This window comes from Haliotis rufescens, unplaced genomic scaffold (genome assembly GCF_023055435.1).
Source record: "Haliotis rufescens isolate VD_foot unplaced genomic scaffold, xgHalRufe1.0.p SCAF_2, whole genome shotgun sequence".
NCBI classification, from domain to species: domain Eukaryota; kingdom Metazoa; phylum Mollusca; class Gastropoda; order Lepetellida; family Haliotidae; genus Haliotis; species Haliotis rufescens.
The window spans coordinates 34,929,388-34,950,130 of NW_025963890.1; the positions used below are offsets into that span (position 1 = coordinate 34,929,388).

The 20,743-nt window shown below is 42.4% G+C and overlaps 2 protein-coding genes across 2 annotated transcripts in view; one reads left to right on the plus strand and one right to left on the minus strand.

The window, feature by feature from the left end:
• The window catches only part of LOC124113065 (phosphatidylinositol-glycan-specific phospholipase D-like), a 47,247-nt gene extending 44,362 nt beyond the window's left edge, over positions 1-2,885 (plus strand). Inside the window, exon 25 of the mRNA XM_048399847.1 lies at positions 86-2,885. Coding sequence (XP_048255804.1) covers positions 86-172 — 87 coding nt within the window. The 3' untranslated portion in view covers positions 173-2,885. The remainder of the gene's footprint in view (positions 1-85) is intronic.
• On the minus strand, positions 2,858-20,435 carry LOC124113066 (uncharacterized protein F21D5.5-like). Its single transcript, XM_046473310.2, has 8 exons — positions 20,080-20,435; positions 18,406-18,587; positions 12,884-12,973; positions 8,942-9,062; positions 8,537-8,661; positions 7,816-7,947; positions 6,933-7,035; positions 2,858-6,405 (listed from the first exon to the last, which is right to left on the minus strand). Exons 1-8 carry the CDS (start codon positions 20,399-20,401, stop codon positions 6,152-6,154), a joined length of 1,329 nt encoding a protein of 442 aa, XP_046329266.1. The 5' UTR covers positions 20,402-20,435; the 3' UTR covers positions 2,858-6,151.
• Positions 20,436-20,743: the final 308 nt, after the last annotated feature.

Below are 20,743 nucleotides of genomic sequence, written 5' to 3' on the forward strand. Positions count from 1 at the left end.
CACAGAAAGACTCACCCAGTTTTACACCTTCTTTGCAGACGAAATGATGCCTGCCTTTTGTTTACTTTCATCATTATGACTTCAGGTGAATCTGGTAGTGACGGCCCTGCACAGCAGTATGGGGGACAGACTGTCTGGGGCTGTGGTCGTGTACTCCTTTCCCAAGTCCTGACTCCAGACAACCATCTCTCCATGTTTTAGCATTCCAACCTGTCAACATTCTGACAGAGACCATATACCGATATACGGTCTCTGATTCTGATGACCTTGGGAGAGCCTTACTTCACTCATGATTTTTGTCTGATCAGAATATTTTTAGACTGCAGGAAATGTATGTCAGGGTATCTTTAACCATGGATATATCTCTAGCAATTTCTCCAGTCGCGAGTCTTTTCATTTGTGTCTGTGTTACTTACATATTGGAATATTTATTTGAATTATACAGCAACAGTATGTAAAATGCATGTTTGCCTAGTCTGGTTAATGCAGTCAATATCATCAGTATGTGTTATCTTTTTTTGTTTATGATTGTTATTTTTAATTATAAGTCTATGAACAATGTGATTATATTTTTAAAAGGTTTACTATGGTACTATGGAGTGAGTGAACGAAAGTATTGTTTCACCCCTAATACTAGACTAACATATAGTCTCTGAAATGAACATATCGTACAGAAAAAAACAGTTGTTCAGTTATCTTAATAAAAATCTAATAAAAAGGGAGCCCAGTGATTCTCTTTTCATTTCCTGATACTGCAGTAATCTAGACTTGCCAAACATTATAGACTTGCATGGGCTGTAGTTGATATAAATGTATCAGGGTCTGTAAGACAGACTACCCTAATACAGATGTGACAGTCACTGTTGATATATTACTATGTGTTTGATGCCTATTTCCTCCGAGTATCATAAGTGGTCTATATGTAAACGATTAATGTTCCCAACTTCAAAGAGTTTCTGGAGGAAAGATTATTCATATGGGAAAATATCTTTTTTTCTATGTTAATATGAAGTGTTGGTGTAAATATATAATAATATATCACATTTGCTCAGGTTACATAATTTATTTTGTATTCATTTTTTACAAATTTGGTGACATGTTTATGATATAGATTAGGGGTGGGAAAATATTCCAGTGTTAGTAAGATACTGGCTGTGGAAATAATATCCAATTTTACACTGGACATTTTTACCTAAGATATTACTTTCTCCTGGAAAGAATCTCCAGGGGGAATAAATATCCTATTACATATTCAGGAATTCTGTTACACTTGAAATAAAAATTAAATGCTTCGCACCTTGTTGCTGATGCACCAGTGTCTGAAAAAAACACATTATTGTTTAGGCCTAAATGGATGTGAGAGGTATGAAAGATCTAGGGCTGGGATGAGTCCAAATTTACTACCCGGGTACCCACTGTAGGTCTCTGGAGATGTCTCAAAATGTCCGATTGGGAACATTTTTAGGATAGACCAGGCAAAACGTATTTAGATACATGTATTAAACAATCTGGTCATTCATACACTGAAGTTGAATTAAGTTATATCTTTATTCAACCATATGAAATATCAGAAAGAATTGTGAGCATTAGTGACTTGTCGTATAACCATAGAGTTCCAGATAACTTTTGCCATTAAACAATATGTCACATGACTAACCACGGCTCTGTGGGTACCCGGGTCCTACTCAGTACCCACCCGACCCGAGTACCCGAGTTACCCGTCCCAGACCTAGAAAGATCATGAGAGATCAGCTCACTAGATGCGAGAGAGGACGATTGACAAGACTGATTCAGATAGGTGATGTTTGTGGTAGACAGGGTATCTGCAGTACAAGTCATATGTCGCTTTGTCAGGATCTGCTGATGGTAGGTTGGAACATTAGCTTCCTCTGACTATGGTTGTTATTCTGTCAGCACCATACCCATAGGTATGATCATAGGTCGTGACAAACGTTCACGCCCTTTATAAGAAATCATCTTCCTGAGGCAAGGGAGTTAACTGACCGTAAAAGACCCGTTTCCACCTTTGCTGAACTAGGCTGGAATATCGTGGCTCGATCATAGCACTACAATTGGTGATGTCCTTTCCATGTCCCTCATACTGACCAATCAGATTCCACAGATATCACTTGCATTTGCTTCAAACAAAATAGCAGCACCCAGTCAAGACGATCTGATCGATAATAAAGATCTTTATCGTCATGAAATGGGTCTTACCTCGCGAATTGCCTCTACTCACTTGAGCACCTTGATTAATACGTGGACAGTTTTGGAAAATATCTGTTGATGCCCAGTTGATGGCACACATGCCTTGCAAACCCTGCAATCAACAGAAATCTATATGGTAGCCGCAATGTTGTTTATGAACCAAATGACTTTGATTGGACTATGCATAGACAAGTTAGTCCAGCCAAAATAGAACTCCAGAAATCCAGCCTGGACAGCTGACAGTGCTGGTGCTGACAGAATAACAACCATAGTCAGAGGAAGCTAATATTCCAAACAACAATCAGCAGATCCATGACACAATAAAGGGACACAACAATGAACTCCAGTGACTTAGACCACGGAGCCATCTGTGCAATCAAAATGAAATTAATCCAAATTTGATAATTTTATAATCCTATACAATCACTGACATCCTCATCCACTGAGGAGAAATTATCATCTGTCAGATAGAATGTAAAACCTTTTTACTAGCTGCTTATACATTTGTCAAGTATTTTCTAACTTTGGGAAACAATTCAGAGGTGTGTTGTCCATATTCTCCAGCATGACATTATTAGATCTAACTTCATCAAGTGCATTAAATGCTGCTAAAAGAGTCTTCTGAAAGTCTTCTCAATAAAACTTGAGATCATTATGAATAAAACTTTATTTCTTTAGATGTTGTGGTTTTAATTGTTACAAGGAAAAACACATTACATTATTTTTATGTAGAATGTTTCCTTTGTAAGATCCAATAGTCAGAGTGGTCGGTAACTCTCCTGAATCAACATTTAATCACATGAACTTTCACGAATTCTGGAAAACATTATTTGGGTCACCTAGGAGAAGTCAATAAAATTATAACTAATGGTAAACATTCTAAGTTGAAATGTATGCCAACACACATATTGTTATCACACACTCCAAGCTTCCTTAATGCAGTGAGAAGTCACAGGCAAGCACAATGTTCAGTATGGCTGCTACAGTAACCATGAGTCCAAACCAATATCAGGAAAAAGTTTGGATGTACCTATCCAATACCTTTCACAACAACCCAGTGGAGGATTTCATTCTGAAGCCCTAAGCCCAGTGGAGATTCTGAGTTCTGGATCTACCTACCCAATTCCTTCTACAACAACCCAGTGGAGAATTTCATTCTGAAGCCCTAAGCCCAGTGGAGATTCTGGGTTCTGGATCTACCTATCCAATTCCTTCTACAACAACCCAGTGGAGGATTTCATTCTGAAGCCCTAAGCCCAGTGGAGATTCTGGGTTCTGGATCTACCTATCCAATTCCTTCTACAACAACCCAGTGGAGGATTTCATTCTGAAGCCCTAAGCCCAGTGGAGATTCTGGGTTCTGGATCTACCTATCCAATTCCTTCTACAACAACCCAGTGGAGGATTTCATTCTGAAGCCCTAAGCCCAGTGGAGATTCTGGGTTCTGGATCTACCTATCCAATTCCTTCTACAACAACCCAGTGGAGGATTTCATTCTTAAGCCCTACAACCATTGGAGATTCTGGGTTCAGATTGGTCCCCAGTCTATGTTTGTTGTAAGAGGTGGCTAAATGGATCAGGTGATCAGGTTCGTCGACTTGGTTGACTGCACATCATCATATCGTAATTGTGAGGATCGATGCTCATGATGTCGACTTAATTGTCATGTCCAACTTTGCAACTATTTACAGACCAGTCATAATGATAGAAAATTCCTGAGTGTGCCGTAACACAACAAACAAACACTGGGTTTATGATGTCACTGCATCAAAGCTCTTCTCAAGCCATCACACAGGTAACCCATGGTTTAAATGGTCTGCAGTAACCTATGCTGATCGTAAGAGGCCACTCAAACAGATCTGGTGGCCACTCTGAATGGCCGACAACCAAACCTGATGGCAAGGAATGTTCTTCATGGCTTCAATCACTGGCTTGTCTGGCTCAGACTAGTTTATTTACTGACCACCATGATATAGCAGGGCAGGAAAGGTGTGTGCATTACATGCAAAAACAGAAACAACCCTCTCCCCACCTTCTGAACACCCCAAAAACTTCACATCAGAAATGTGTCGTGAACTTTTCTGAACTGACCAATTTCTGGCGACCAATGACTCCAATAAGTTCCTGTATCCATCTGTCCTACCTAATGTTGTCTGACCCAGTGGGAGTATGTGGAACTGTGAGATCATAGTTAAAGGCAGTATAGGAAACTGTACACTTTCAATCTAATTACTTTCATGATATAAAGGATTTCATTTTGCTCATTTTAACATCTTAAATATTGATGAACTAGGCACTTCTAAATTACAGTGTTGTGTACATAAAAAAAAAGTGTTTAAAACATCGAGCTTAAAAATAATGATAATGTTTTAAATGGACACAACTACTTTATATGTGATCTGGAATGATATGTTGAAGTAGTTCAGTACATTTGCCATTTTTTTTTCATAGAAACTACTCGTACAATGAAATCATGAAATTGCAAATGAGCGCTATGTTTTTCAGAGTGACAGCTACATGTATGATGACAGTGGGTAGGAACCGGCCCAAGCTACAAAAAAAACTACATTAAGAAGTACATTAAACAGTACTATCAGATGGTCCATGTAGCTATTGCATATTCCTAGATATGAGTTAGAGAGTTGGGTTTAACACCCCTTTTAACAGTATTCCAGTTATATCGCGGCATGTCATCTTCATGTGGGAGGAAAGCCCAAAGTGATGCAGGTCTCAGACATTTACCACTTCGGTGAAGCCCTCAAGCACAGGTATGGTGCTGACAAACCTAGAAACATAATCGGGGCAAACAGGGATTAAAACCCACAATCAATTGGGAACCTGAGTTTGAAGGTCCGTCTGCAGGACGTATTCCTAAAGTGCTGGATAACACACCTTTTCTCTGTGGAACCTCATCAACTTGCACTTGATTATATATCTGATTTAACTAAGAAAACTTAACCTTCTGGGGTGGGAAGATTCTATGGTCTAATAATGGCATTTTGCTTGTCTCAAATGTGGTAGATTTTTTATTATTCCAAGAACTTGGGGGTAAAATGGATCAGTGTATTCAAAATTGTATTCACATATTGCTGTATTCATGTGTACAGAACACCTTATCATTCTGATAGCATCTCGAACCTTAAGCTAAAGGCATACTGTTATTATCACTACGGGCAAGCACCCCAAGTACGTTTCTGTATACAGACATGTATACCCAGTCAAAATCAGAATACAGAAATATATGCAAGCCAAAATCAGAATAATGGTACCCCGAGACTGAAACAGGTTCAGTTGTAGTTCTGGCTAGCCAGACGACGAGTGCATGCAGGACAATGCTGTGCATTGTTAAATATTAGAGTAATGTATGTACATCACTGTGATTGCTCACTTTTTATATAGCACACTGGAATGCATCTCATACAACATGACAGTTCTGATCCATTTATGGAAAGGAAATGCCAAGAGAAAAATAAAAATATACAGCGTGTACTGCCATGTTGAATTTTACTGCAGTTGGGCATCCAGGACGTGTTGTAAACTTCTAAAGCTTTCAAGGAGCTGGTTCAGGGCATTGCGCAATACGGCCTGCGGTGGAATGGACTCACCCTAGGGTACCAAAAACATACCAGGGGTACATATCTGTTGTACCTGTGTTGACAACAACCCCTTCAGCTGAACTAACCACAATGCAGCCTATCAAGGGAGATCACTCTAAAGTAAAAGCTATCTTGAAATTTCAAGTACCTATTCTTGCGCTCTCTCAGCCCGATATGGTATGTGGTACAAATGATATGTTTCAAATTACGCTAAATTGATGAAATATTTTTCCTGAGCATTAAAAGACAAACAAATACGATTCCTCTACTCTACCCAAACAATATCTTGACCGGAATATGGTCTGTGAACACATAAAGGTAGCTGCCCTGTGTGGGTGTGGCTTGTCTAGTGACCCCCAGTCGTCCACTGTTTGAATAAGGCCTTGTCACGCTCATTGTCAAACTGGGGAACAAAGTCAATTTTAAGAATTTCTGAAAATCCTTCATCTTTTGTTGGTGCCTGGAAGTTTTTCTTGAAAACTGCATATCCTACACCCGGAATCCTTCTCACTTCCCCATTGGTCTGATTCTGTCTCACGAAGTTCAGGTGATTGTACAACTCAGGAGACGTCTGCATCCAATAGCACCGACATGGGATTCCTGCAAAGACTTGACAATGTTAGTGCACCGATAGCGAGATCGAATTGGATCTACTGGTACAATGCCAGTGCACTGGTTTGGGAGACTTTGGTACAGTTTGCTTCGTAACTTTGTTGAGAAGCCCTTCTCCGTACACTTCCATTGGGAGACATTTTGATTGAATACAAAGGACTGATTGCAAACTGCACTGATTTCCTGAAAACAGCTTCAACTTTTTACAGCTTCTTCATTATTTGATCTTTGTTTAGTGATTTTGGCATAATTATATAAGTGATGACTAGATAATCAGAAATGTACACAATACTGTGAACATCTGTAACGTCATATAGTGTGAAGTATATATCCTGTATTGTAACATCCCCCTTCGCCACAGAACAACCACAGAAGCCCTGACTATAACACTTGATGGTGCAGTGGTGTTAGTTACTCAAATCCATTAGAGTTGATGGTGTAATCAGTCACAGAACTCTCAACTTATCACAGCAATCAATACTTAAGTAATAGGATCAATAAATCTCCATATTCACCTTCATCTTCTGCCAGGGCAATAAACCTGGATCTGGCATCTACTGTAGGGTTTGTGTTGTCCACGACGACGCTTTTCCCAGAACTCAGAGCCTCCTTCGCAGCCTGTAGGGACAAGGACCATTAAAACACACACAACACAATGCTAGCAGCCTGTAGGGACATTGACCGTTAAAACACACAACACAATGCTAGCAGCCTGTAGGACATGGACCATTAAAACAAACACAAAACCTACTGCTAGCAGCCTGTAGGACATGGGCCGTTAAAACACACACAACACAATGCTAGCAGCCTGTAGGACATGGACCGTTAAAACACACACAACACAATGCTAGCAGCCTGTAGGACATGGACCATTAAAACACACACAACACAATGCTAGCAGCCTGTAGGACATGGACCGTTAAAACACACACAACACAATGCTAGCAGCCTGTAGGACATGGACCGTTAAAACACACACAACACAATCCTAGCAAGTCAGGGCTCTATAAGAACTTGAGAGCAACTTAGAAGAGTGTTGTTGGATAACTATTCCACCTACAACATTACCAAGCACAGGCCAATGATCCAGCTGTATGTGTCAGTGTTATACATGAGGGGGACACACAAGGTGGACACTTGGTGTGTCCAGGAGTTGATGTTCTAAAATGAGTCGCACTTAAAAACCAATTACTGGTCGTTGAAAACATTTGGTGCAGAAACATGAGTTAATATGCTTTGGAGTTCATCACTTAATCCAACAGGTCAGCACCTTTTGCAAGGATCTCACTTTTGAAAATGAACCCCACGTTCTGACTGGTCAACTTCCCCCAGGTGGAGTGGACACTGGACGTACCAGGCACTACACTTCAGCATTGACAACAAGTGCTGCCTTCTCACCTTGATACACTTCTCCACAGTGCCCATGGTGTCCCTGTTGACTGCAGTGTAGCCATGTTTCTCCAGGTAGCGTTTCCTGAAGCTACTCTTTCCACAAGCCGGGGGACCCACCATTATCACCACCTCCTGTGACTGAACACAAAACATCATCCTTGAATGTAGGGCAAGTTTGTATGATGAGGAACACTTCCTGATACATCTCAGTAAACTTGTTTTCCCCCGCCCAACTAAGTTAGCGGGGGATATAGAAACGGGTTTCGTCCGTCCGTCCATACGTACGTACGTCCGTTAGTCACCTTTCGTTTCCAGAGCATAACTCAGACACCATTCAATATTTTTTCATAAAACTTTGCAGGTTTGTCAGGTACATGCTGAACTGATGCCTTTTGCTATTTAGAAATTTTAGAAATTTTTATTTTTTACATTTCCATGGCAACAAGATGGACTTAGGTTCCAAACTCTTCTTTTTTTTACAAGTTCCTTGACAAGTTCCACCTCCGTTAAAAAAGGTTAGGGTTTGTTTAGATTTAACAATGTCATAAATTCTGCAACAGGGGCGGAGGATATAGCCACGTTAGTGGCAAACTCTTGTTTTAGTTGTGATTTGTCATGAAAAATGCAGCATGACTAGTTGATCTGTCTTAACTGAAATTACATCCAACAGTCAGTGAAAGGGAGATAACAAGGTTTGAAGCGATGGGGTGTAGCTGAAGTTACTCACATCACTGTGATAGTTCTTCTTCCCAGCTGTTGGGGCGCTTTCCAGATACTCAACAGGGTTGAGGGACCCCCATTCAAACTTGGCAGGCTTCTCCTTCAAGAAGAACTCCTCCGGGGTTTTGAAGTCTGAAATACCAAAGTACTGTCTTTCTCATCTAAACAACAAGAATGGAAACACATTAGTTACTCACAATCTTTATTGGTAGTGTAGTGCCATGCATAAAAATGCTTTCATGACCTTCAGGTCAAAAGATTGTTCAGATAGAGATGTCTTTGAGAAAGTTTCTACAGAACATATTTCCAGCGAATGAAACTTTTTTTAGTTATAAAAGAATCAAAGAGTGTTGATTATAGCAGTGAGAGGCATCAGCCAGAATCAGCTGTCATCCTATCCAGTGTCACTTACCTATCCCAATATTGGCTGCAAACATGCGGTCACTACAGGAGAAGTCCCTGGGTTTACCTGGTGCCCAGTTCTTGGCCCTGCCAGCAGCGTCTCCAACGTAGACACTCTCCTCCAGGTCCACCTGAAGACACAACACAACACAACACCTGTATATACACACTCTCCTCCAGGTCCACCTGAAGACACAACACAACACCTGTACATACACACTCTCCTCCAGGTCCAGCTGAAGACACAACACAACACAACACCTGTACATACACACTCTCCTCCAGGTCCACCTGAAGACACAACACAACACCTGTACATACACACTCTCCTCCAGGTCCAGCTGAAGACACAACACAACACAACACCTGTACATACACACTCTCCTCCAGGTCCAGCTGAAGACACAACACAACACAACACCTGTACATACACACTCTCCTCCAGGTCCACCTGAAGACACAACACAACACAACACCTGTACATACACACTCTCCTCCAGGTCCAGCTGAAGACACAACACAACACAACACCTGTACATACACACTCTCCTCCAGGTCCACCTGGAGACACAACACAACACAACACCTGTACATACACACTCTCCTCCAGGTCCAGCTGAAGACACAACACAACACAACACCTGTACATACACACTCTCCTCCAGGTCCACCTGGAGACACAACACAACACAACACCTGTACATACACACTCTCCTCCAGGTCCACCTGAAGACACAACACAACACAACACCTGTACATACACACTCTCCTCCAGGTCCACCTGAAGACACAACACAACACAACACCTGTACATACACACTCTCCTCCAGGTCCACCTGGAGACACAACACAACACCTGTACATACACACTCTCCTCCAGGTCCAGCTGAAGACACAACACAACACAACACCTGTACATACACACTCTCCTCCAGGTCCAGCTGAAGACACAACACAACACCTGTACATACACACTCTCCTCCAGGTCCACCTGGAGACACAACACAACACCTGTACATACACACTCTCCTCCAGGTCCAGCTGAAGACACAACACAACACAACACCTGTACATACACACTCTCCTCCAGGTCCACCTGAAGACACAACACAACACAATACCTGTACATACACACTCTCCTCCAGGTCCACCTGAAGACACAACACAACACAACACAATACCTGTACATACACACTCTCCTCCAGGTTCACCTGAACACACAACACAACACCTGTACATACACACTCTCCTCCAGGTCCAGCTGAAGACACAACACAACACAATACCTGTACATACACACTCTCCTCCAGGTCCACCTGGAGACACAACACAACACCTGTACATACACACTCTCCTCCAGGTCCAGCTGAAGACACAACACAACACAACACCTGTACATACACACTCTCCTCCAGGTCCACCTGAAGACACAACACAACATCGGTACATACACACTCTCCTCCAGGTCCACCTGAAGACACAACCCAACACAACACAACACAACACCTGTACATACACACTCTCCTCCAGGTCCACCTGAAGACACAACACAACATCGGTACATACACACTCTCCTCCAGGTCCACCTGAAGACACAACACAACACAACACAACACCTGTACATACACACTCTCCTCCAGGTCCACCTGAAGACACAACACAACACAACACCTGTACATACACACTCTCCTCCAGGTCCACCTGAAAACACAACACAACACAACACCTGTACATACACACTCTCCTCCAGGTCCACCTGAAGACACAACACAACACAACACAACACCTGTACATACACTCTCTCCTCCAGGTCCAGCTGAAGACACAACACAACACAACACCTGTACATACACACTCTCCTCCAGGTCCAGCTGAAGACACAACACAACACAACACCTGTACATACACACTCTCCTCCAGGTCCACCTGAAGACACAACACAACACAACATCGGTACATACACACTCTCCTCCAGGTCCACCTGAAGACACAACACAACACCTGTACATACACACTCTCCTCCAGGTCCAGCTGAAGACACAACACAACACAACACCTGTACATACACACTCTCCTCCAGGTCCACCTGGAGACACAACACAACACAACACCTGTACATACACACTCTCCTCCAGGTCCACCTGGAGACACAACACAACACAACACCTGTACATACACACTCTCCTCCAGGTCCACCTGAAGACACAACACAACACAACACCTGTACATACACACTCTCCTCCAGGTCCACCTGAAGACACAACACAACACAACACCTGTACATACACACTCTCCTCCAGGTCCAGCTGAAGACACAACACAACACAACACCTGTACATACACACTCTCCTTCAGGTCCACCTGAAGACACAACACAACACAACACCTGTACATACACACTCTCCTCCAGGTCCACCTGAAGACACAACACAACACCTGTACATACACACTCTCCTCCAGGTCCACCTGAAGACACAACACAACACAACACCTGTACATACACACTCTCCTCCAGGTCCAGCTGAAGACACAACACAATACAACACAATACCTGTACATACACACTCTCCTCCAGGTCCAGCTGAAGACACAACACAACACAACACCTGTACATACACACTCTCCTCCAGGTCCAGCTGAAGACACAACACAACACAACACAACACAACACCTGTACATACACACTCTCCTCCAGGTCCACCTGGAGACACAACACAACACAACACCTGTACATACACACTCTCCTCCAGGTCCACCTGAAGACACAACACAACACAACACCTGTACATACACACTCTCCTCCAGGTCCACCTGGAGACACAACACAACACAACACCTGTACATACACACTCTCCTCCAGGTCCACCTGAAGACACAACACAACACAACACCTGTACATACACACTCTCCTCCAGGTTCACCTGAAGACACAACACAACACAACACCTGTACATACACACTCTCCTTCAGGTCCACCTGAAGACACAACACAACACAACACCTGTACATACACACTCTCCTCCAGGTCCACCTGAAGACACAACACAACACAACACCTGTACATACACACTCTCCTCCAGGTCCACCTGGAGACACAACACAACACCTGTACATACACACTCTCCTCCAGGTCCACCTGGAGACACAACACAACACAACACCTGTACATACACACTCTCCTCCAGGTCCACCTGAAGACACAACACAACACAACACCTGTACATACACACTCTCCTCCAGGTCCACCTGAAGACACAACACAACACAACACCTGTACATACACACTCTCCTCCAGGTCCACCTGAAGACACAACACAACACAACACAACACCTGTACATACACACTCTCCTCCAGGTCCACCTGAAGACACAACACAACACAACACCTGTACATACACACTCTCCTCCAGGTCCACCTGAAGACACAACACAACACCTGTACATACACACTCTCCTCCAGGTCCACCTGAAGACACAACACAACACCTGTACATACACACTCTCCTCCAGGTCCACCTGAAGACACAACACAACACCTGTACATACACACTCTCCTCCAGGTCCACCTGAAGACACAACACAACACAACACCTGTACATACACACTCTCCTCCAGGTCCACCTGAAGACACAACACAACACAACACCTGTACATACACACTCTCCTCCAGGTCCAGCTGAAGACACAACACAACACAACACCTGTACATACACACTCTCCTCCAGGTCCACCTGAAGACACAACACAACACAACACAACACCTGTACATACACACTCTCCTCCAGGTCCACCTGGAGACACAACACAACACCTGTACATACACACTCCAAGACATCTGCCTGGGGATATTTCAAACACTGGGTGAGAGGGTAGAATTCAAGATTGATTAATTCTAGACTTGAACTAGCAGTGAACTAGTTAGACAGTCCCTTAGCTAGTAAAATCCACCAACCTCCACCCCGCCATTGCAGTTCTTCACAAAGAAGTCCCACATCTCGGTACTGGGTTTCCGGAAGTGGTTGTTTCCCGTGCAGACAAACGCCTGAAACATACAGATTACCCTCATTACAGTTGACTGGAACCAGATTCTCTATCAAGTCAACATTCAACTTTCAATGAATGTTCATATAATATATATATCATATTCATATATAATGCTTATGAATTGTGCATGTCTATAAACACTTGAAACACTATATTAATTGATACTTAGACAGTATATATACAGCAGTGTCAACATGAAATGTGAAGTGTGGTTATCACCTGATTATTTATTCAACAATAATTTCCTCCAAGTTAATCATTCAAAATGTCTGGGAATTCTGGGTCCAGAATTTGTGGGACTTGGTGGGACGTGGCTGATGAATACACATTGTAGTGATGGTGGGACGTGGCTGATGAGTACACATTGTAGTGATGGTGGGATGTGGCTGATGAATACACATTGTGGTGATGGTGGGATGTGGCTGATGAATACACATTGTAGTGATGGTGGGATGTGGCTGATGAATACACATTGTAGTGATGGTGGGACGTGGCTGATGAATACACATTGTAGTGATGGTGGGATGTGGCTGATGAATACACATTGTAGTGATGGTGGGACCTGTCTGATGAATACACATTGTAGTGATGGTGGGACGTGGCTGATAAATACACTTTGTAGTGATGGTGGGACATGTCTGATGAATACACTTTGTAGTGATGGTGGGATGTGGCTGATGAATACACTTTGTAGTGATGGTGGGACATGTCTGATGAATACACTTTGTAGTGATGGTGGGATGTGGCTGATGAATACACATTGTAGTGATGGTGGGACGTGGCTGATGAATACACTTTGTAGTGATGGTGGGACGTGGCTGATGAATACACATTGTAGTGATGGTGGGATGTGGCTGATGAATACACATTGTCGTGATGGTGGGATGTGGCTGATGAATACACATTGTAGTGATGGTGGGACGTGGCTGATGAATACACATTGTTGTGATGGTGGGACGTGGCTGATGAATACACATTGTAGTGATGGTGGGACCTGCCTGATGAATACACATTGTAGTGATGGTGGGATGTGGCTGATGAATACACATTGTAGTGATGGTTGGACGTGGCTGATGAATACACATTGTCGTGATGGTGGGACGTGGCTGATGAATACACATTGTAGTGATGGTGGGACCTGCCTGATGAATACACATTGTCGTGATGGTGGGACGTGGCTGATGAATACACATTGTTGTGATGGTGGGACGTGGCTGATGAATACACATTGTAGTGATGGTGGGATGTGGCTGATGAATACACATTGTAGTGATGGTTGGACGTGGCTGATGAATACACATTGTCGTGATGGTGGGACGTGGCTGATGAATACACATTGTAGTGATGGTGGGACCTGCCTGATGAATACACATTGTCGTGATGGTGGGACGTGGCTGATGAATACACATTGTTGTGATGGTGGGACGTGGCTGATGAATACACATTGTAGTGATGGTGGGATGTGGCTGATGAATACACATTGTCGTGATGGTGGGACGTGGCTGATGAATACACATTGTAGTGATGGTGGGATGTGGCTGATGAATACACATTGTAGTGATGGTGGGATGTGGCTGATGAATACACATTGTAGTGATGGTGGGACCTGCCTGATGAATACACATTGTCGTGATGGTGGGACGTGGCTGATGAATACACATTGTTGTGATGGTGGGACGTGGCTGATGAATACACATTGTAGTGATGGTGGGATGTGGCTGATGAATACACATTGTCGTGATGGTGGGACGTGGCTGATGAATACACATTGTAGTGATGGTGGGATGTGGCTGATGAATACACATTGTAGTGATGGTGGGACATGGCTGATGAATACACATTGTAGTGATGGTGGGATGTGGCTGATGAATACACATTGTAGTGATGGTTGGACGTGGCTGATGAATACACATTGTCGTGATGGTGGGACGTGGCTGATGAATACACATTGTAGTGATGGTGGGACCTGCCTGATGAATACACATTGTCGTGATGGTGGGACGTGGCTGATGAATACACATTGTTGTGATGGTGGGACGTGGCTGATGAATACACATTGTAGTGATGGTGGGACGTGGCTGATGAATACACATTGTAGTGATGGTGGGACCTGCCTGATGAATACACATTGTCGTGATGGTGGGACGTGGCTGATGAATACACATTGTAGTGATGGTGGGACGTGGCTGATGAATACACATTGTAGTGATGGTGGGACCTGCCTGATGAATACACATTGTCGTGATGGTGGGACGTGGCTGATGAATACACATTGTTGTGATGGTGGGACGTGGCTGATGAATACACATTGTAGTGATGGTGGGATGTGGCTGATGAATACACATTGTCGTGATGGTGGGACGTGGCTGATGAATACACATTGTAGTGATGGTGGGATGTGGCTGATGAATACACATTGTAGTGATGGTGGGACGTGGCTGATGAATACACTTTGTAGTGATGGTGGGACGTGGCTGATGAATACACATTGTAGTGATGGTGGGACGTGGCTGATGAATACACATTGTAGTGATGGTGGGATGTGGCTGATGAATACACATTGTAGTGATGGTGGGACGTGGCTGATGAATACACTTTGTAGTGATGGTGGGACGTGGCTGATGAATACACATTGTAGTGATGGTGGGACGTGGCTGATGAATACACATTGTAGTGATGGTGGGACGTGGCTGATGAAAACACATTGTAGTGATGGTGGGACATGGCTGATAAATACACTTTGTAGTGATGGTGGGACATGTCTGATGAATACACTTTGTAGTGATGGTGGGATGTGGCTGATGAATACACATTGTCGTGATGGTGGGACGTGGCTGATAAATACACTTTGTAGTGATGGTGGGACATGTCTGATGAATACACTTTGTAGTGATGGTGGGACATGGCTGATGAATACACATTGTAGTGATGGTGGGACATGGCTGATAAATACACTTTGTAGTGATGGTGGGACATGTCTGATGAATACACTTTGTAGTGATGGTGGGACATGTCTGATGAATACACATTGTCGTGATGGTGGGACGTGGCTGATGAATACACATTGTAGTGATGGTGGGACGTGGCTGATGAATACACATTGTCGTGATGGTGGGACGTGGCTGATGAATACACATTGTCGTGATGGTGGGACGTGGCTGATGAATACACATTGTAGTGATGGTGGGATGTGGCTGATGAATACACATTGTAGTGATGGTGGGATGTGGCTGATGAATACACATTGTAGTGATGGTGGGACGTGGCTGATGAATACACATTGTAGTGATGGTAGGACCTGCCTGATGAATACACATTGTAGTGATGGTGGGACGTGGCTGATGAATACACATTGTAGTGATGGTGGGACTTGGCTGATGAATACACATTGTAGTGATGGTGGGACGTGGCTGATGAATACACATTGTAGTGATGGTGGGACGTGGCTGATGAATACACATTGTAGTGATGGTGGGACGTGGCTGATGAATACACATTGTCGTGATGGTGGGATGTGGCTGATGAATACACATTGTAGTGATGGTGGGACGTGGCTGATGAATACACATTGTAGTGATGGTGGGATGTGGCTGATGAATACACATTGTTGTGATGGTGGGACGTGGCTGATGAATACACATTGTAGTGATGGTGGGATGTGGCTGATGAATACACATTGTTGTGATGGTAGGACCTGCCTGATGAATACACATTGTAGTGATGGTGGGACGTGGCTGATGAATACACATTGTCGTGATGGTGGGACGTGGCTGATGAATACACATTGTTGTGATGGTGGGACGTGGCTGATGAATACACATTGTCGTGATGGTGGGACGTGGCTGATGAATACACATTGTTGTGATGGTGGGACGTGGCTGATGAATACACATTGTAGTGATGGTGGGACCTGCCTGATGAATACACATTGTAGTGATGGTGGGACGTGGCTGATGAATACACATTGTAGTGATGGTGGGACGTGGCTGATGAATACACATTGTAGTGATGGTGGGACATGGCTGATGAATACACATTGTTGTGATGGTGGGACGTGGCTGATGAATACACATTGTAGTGATGGTGGGACGTGGCTGATGAATACACATTGTAGCGATGGTAGGACCAGGTGGGACCGGGCTGAACATGTGTCATTGTGGGTCTGACGGCATTTATTGCTGGTCATGCTGTCCAGCACTTGTTTGACTGGTCCACACTCAACAATTATTTACAGGCCACTGCGACATCACTTGAATATTGTTGACTGCAGTTTAGAATTAATGTTTACTCACTACATTTTGAATCAATTAACGTTTACTCACTACATTTTGAATCAATTAACGTTTACTCACTACATTTGGCATCAATTAACGTTTACTCACTACATTTTCAATCAATTAATGTTTACTCACTACATTTTCAATCAATTAACATTTACTCACTACATTTTGAATCAATTAACGTTTACTCACTACATTTGGAATCAATTAACGTTTACTCACTACATTTTCAATCAATTAACGTTTACTCACTACATTTTGAATCAATTAACGTTTACTCACTACATTTGGAATCAATTAACGTTTCCTCACTACATTTTGAATCAATTAACATTTACTCACTACATTTGGAATCAATTAACGTTTACTCACTACATTTGGAATCAATTAACGTTTACTCACTACATTTGGAATCAATTAATGTTTACTCACTACATTTGGAATCAATTAATGTTTACTCACTACATTTTCAATCAATTAACGTTTACTCACTACATTTAGAATCAATTAACGTTTCCTCACTACATTTTGAATCAATTAACGTTTCCTCACTACATTTGGAATCAATTAACGTTTACTCACTACATTTGGAATCAATTAACGTTTCCTCACTACATTTGGAATCAATTAACGTTTACTCACTACATTTGGAATCAATTAATGTTTACTCACTACATTTTCAATCAATTAACGTTTACTCACTACATTTAGAATCAATTAACGTTTCCTCACTACATTTTGAATCAATTAACGTTTCCTCACTACATTTGGAATCAATTAACGTTTCCTCACTACATTTTGAATCAATTAACGTTTCCTCACTACATTTGGAATCAATTAACGTTTACTCACTACATTTGGAATCAATTAACGTTTACTCACTACATTTGGAATCAATTAACATTTCCTCACTACATTTTGAATCAATTAACGTTTACGCACTACATTTGGAATCAATTAACGTTTACTCACTACATTTGGAATCAATCAACGTTTCCTCACTACATTTGGAATCAATTAACGTTTACTCACTACATTTGGAATCAATTAACGTTTCCTCACTACATTTGGAATCATCCATGAACAGAGAAAGGAACCTCAAACCACACTGTCTGCATCTTCCTGAGGAACAGGCACAACCATAACTCACCAACACAGGGATGTCCAGGGCTGTGATAATGGCTTCAATCTTATCCTTGATTTCAGCTGGCTTCACCTTCATTTTCTCAATCCCAGCCTGGTTTGTGAAGAAGACAACTCGGAACCCATCTTCATCTAGTTCCTTCATCATTGCCTGCACCCTGTTGTCCCAGAACTCCCAGTCCTTAGCACCTGTAGGAGATAGAGTCAGTATCCCTGGCAGCTGAAAAGTGTACTCAGGCATATGATGTAATGCCCCATGACAACAGGTTCCAGCATCCTCAGCTTTTATTAAAAACTGTCATATATCATAAATTTGACTTGGCACGTTTTGGAAAAAACACTCCAAGGTTAAACTGTCGGCATCCACGAACCAGGTGAACATGGCATCCAACTTATGCACTTAGGCATCTGGAACACCACTTAAAAGGGTTCAGCATCCGATGTACCAAATGGGGATTGCCTCTCTCCATAAATTCAAGACAACATCTGTACACATCTTAACTGTTACACAATGTTAAGTAATGTTTCTCAGCTCCTTGTTCTGACTGACCCTTGAAAATGTTTTGGTGGTCAGCAACTAGGCCTATTCACATCTTGACCATTATACAAGTTCGCTAAATTAATAGAGACAAATATAAAATTTAGTGAAGCTGTGAAACTGCTACAACCTTCAAGCAAGAATTACATTTCTAACTTCACAGCAAATAATATTCCTGGAACATAATAGTCCAGTCCTTATTCAACCATAGTATCTTGAAAACGCAATGCCATTAAGAAAGTGGTCAAATGTAACAATGTTATATTTGGGATAACACTTTCTTAGTTAAGTACAAATTCTAGTACTCATTTTGGTTGAGTCTCATTCGGGATTCGAACCCACACTCTCAGAGTGAGGCACCTAATCACAAGCACAAAAAGTGCCATCGAGTCACTTGTCAGAGGGGTACACAAAGTATGTGATCTAGACTACTAGTTGTCTGACTTTCATTTTTTGGGGAAGCCTCAGTGGCTGAGATGCCGCATTCTGTGGGTGTGGATTTGAATCCTGGACGGGACTCAACCCAAAACAGTACTAGAATTTGTACTGTACTAAGAAAGTGTTATCCCAAATATAACATTTGTTACATAGTATCTTGAACCATATGGAAACATTGGTTCACACCATGTTTAACATGTTGCTCAACCTTACAGACAGTCACACATTTATCACATGTTGATAAATAAAATCATTGTAAGCATATGTTCTTAATTGTTCATACATAAAGCTATGTCTTCTAGTTTGTTATGAAGTTATACATGTATGTCATTCCAAAACAGCATAATGCGTTGTTGTTATTTTTTTTCCATGTGATCAATTAATAAACTATCATAAATAGATTAATAAATATCATAAACCAAAATTACTATGTAAGTATTCATTTGAATTTTAATAAATAATAATCTACAATTATCAAGAAGTCGCACATGCAAGAATTGTTTTCCATCCAAAGCTAACCAGTCACATGACATCATAATAAAGGCGGGAGAACTCCGGTCACTCATCTGCTTAGGTCATGAATCTCATTTGCATATTGATTGACGGCTTGTTCTCGTTAACAGCCAGCGCTGGGTGTGTGAACTGGCTCGTACAATCACACGTAGGGTGAAATAGCGCTACATAATAAGCCGTAACATGTCGTACCCGTAGCAAATTTCCTCCCGCTTGCCGTTCGTATGACGGTGAAATCGATGTCAAATCCAGCAACCTTCTCCCTCCCTTCTAGAGTATCCGAGCTGAGCAGGATCAACGGACACACCCCTTTTAGCTCTTTTCCTGCTTGGGTCCATTTCATATTATTCGGCAAATCAGTCTCCCCTTTCGCCTTTTTAGCCTTTGCTTTCGTGTCAGCAACTGCTTTTCGTTTAAGGGTTTCCCTGCGAGCACTCATTTTCAGTGTCTTGCACGATGCGACCGACCGACTGATATGATAACTGACTACCCGGTAAAGCCGCACACCTATCATTTATATTGGCCAACCCGGGCATGCGGGGACACGATTTGTGACGTCACAAGTAAACAAGGATATACGTGCTCGCACTTGTTCCAAAGGGAGATAACTCTAGTATACCGTGTCTGCTGACAAGGCAGAATTTGATATTTTTAACGAATTGAGTCATAGTATATTCTCATTGTAGTTTTCAGCCAGCTGGAAGAGTGGTGAATTAGTCGTATGTTTGTTATTTTGCATATAAATACATACTTTTTCATTATGTCTTTTGTTTTTTGTGTATCCTACCAGAGACCGTAATCTGTTTCTTCATATATGGTGGATGTGTGAGATCTGTGCTTTAATGGAATATTTGTG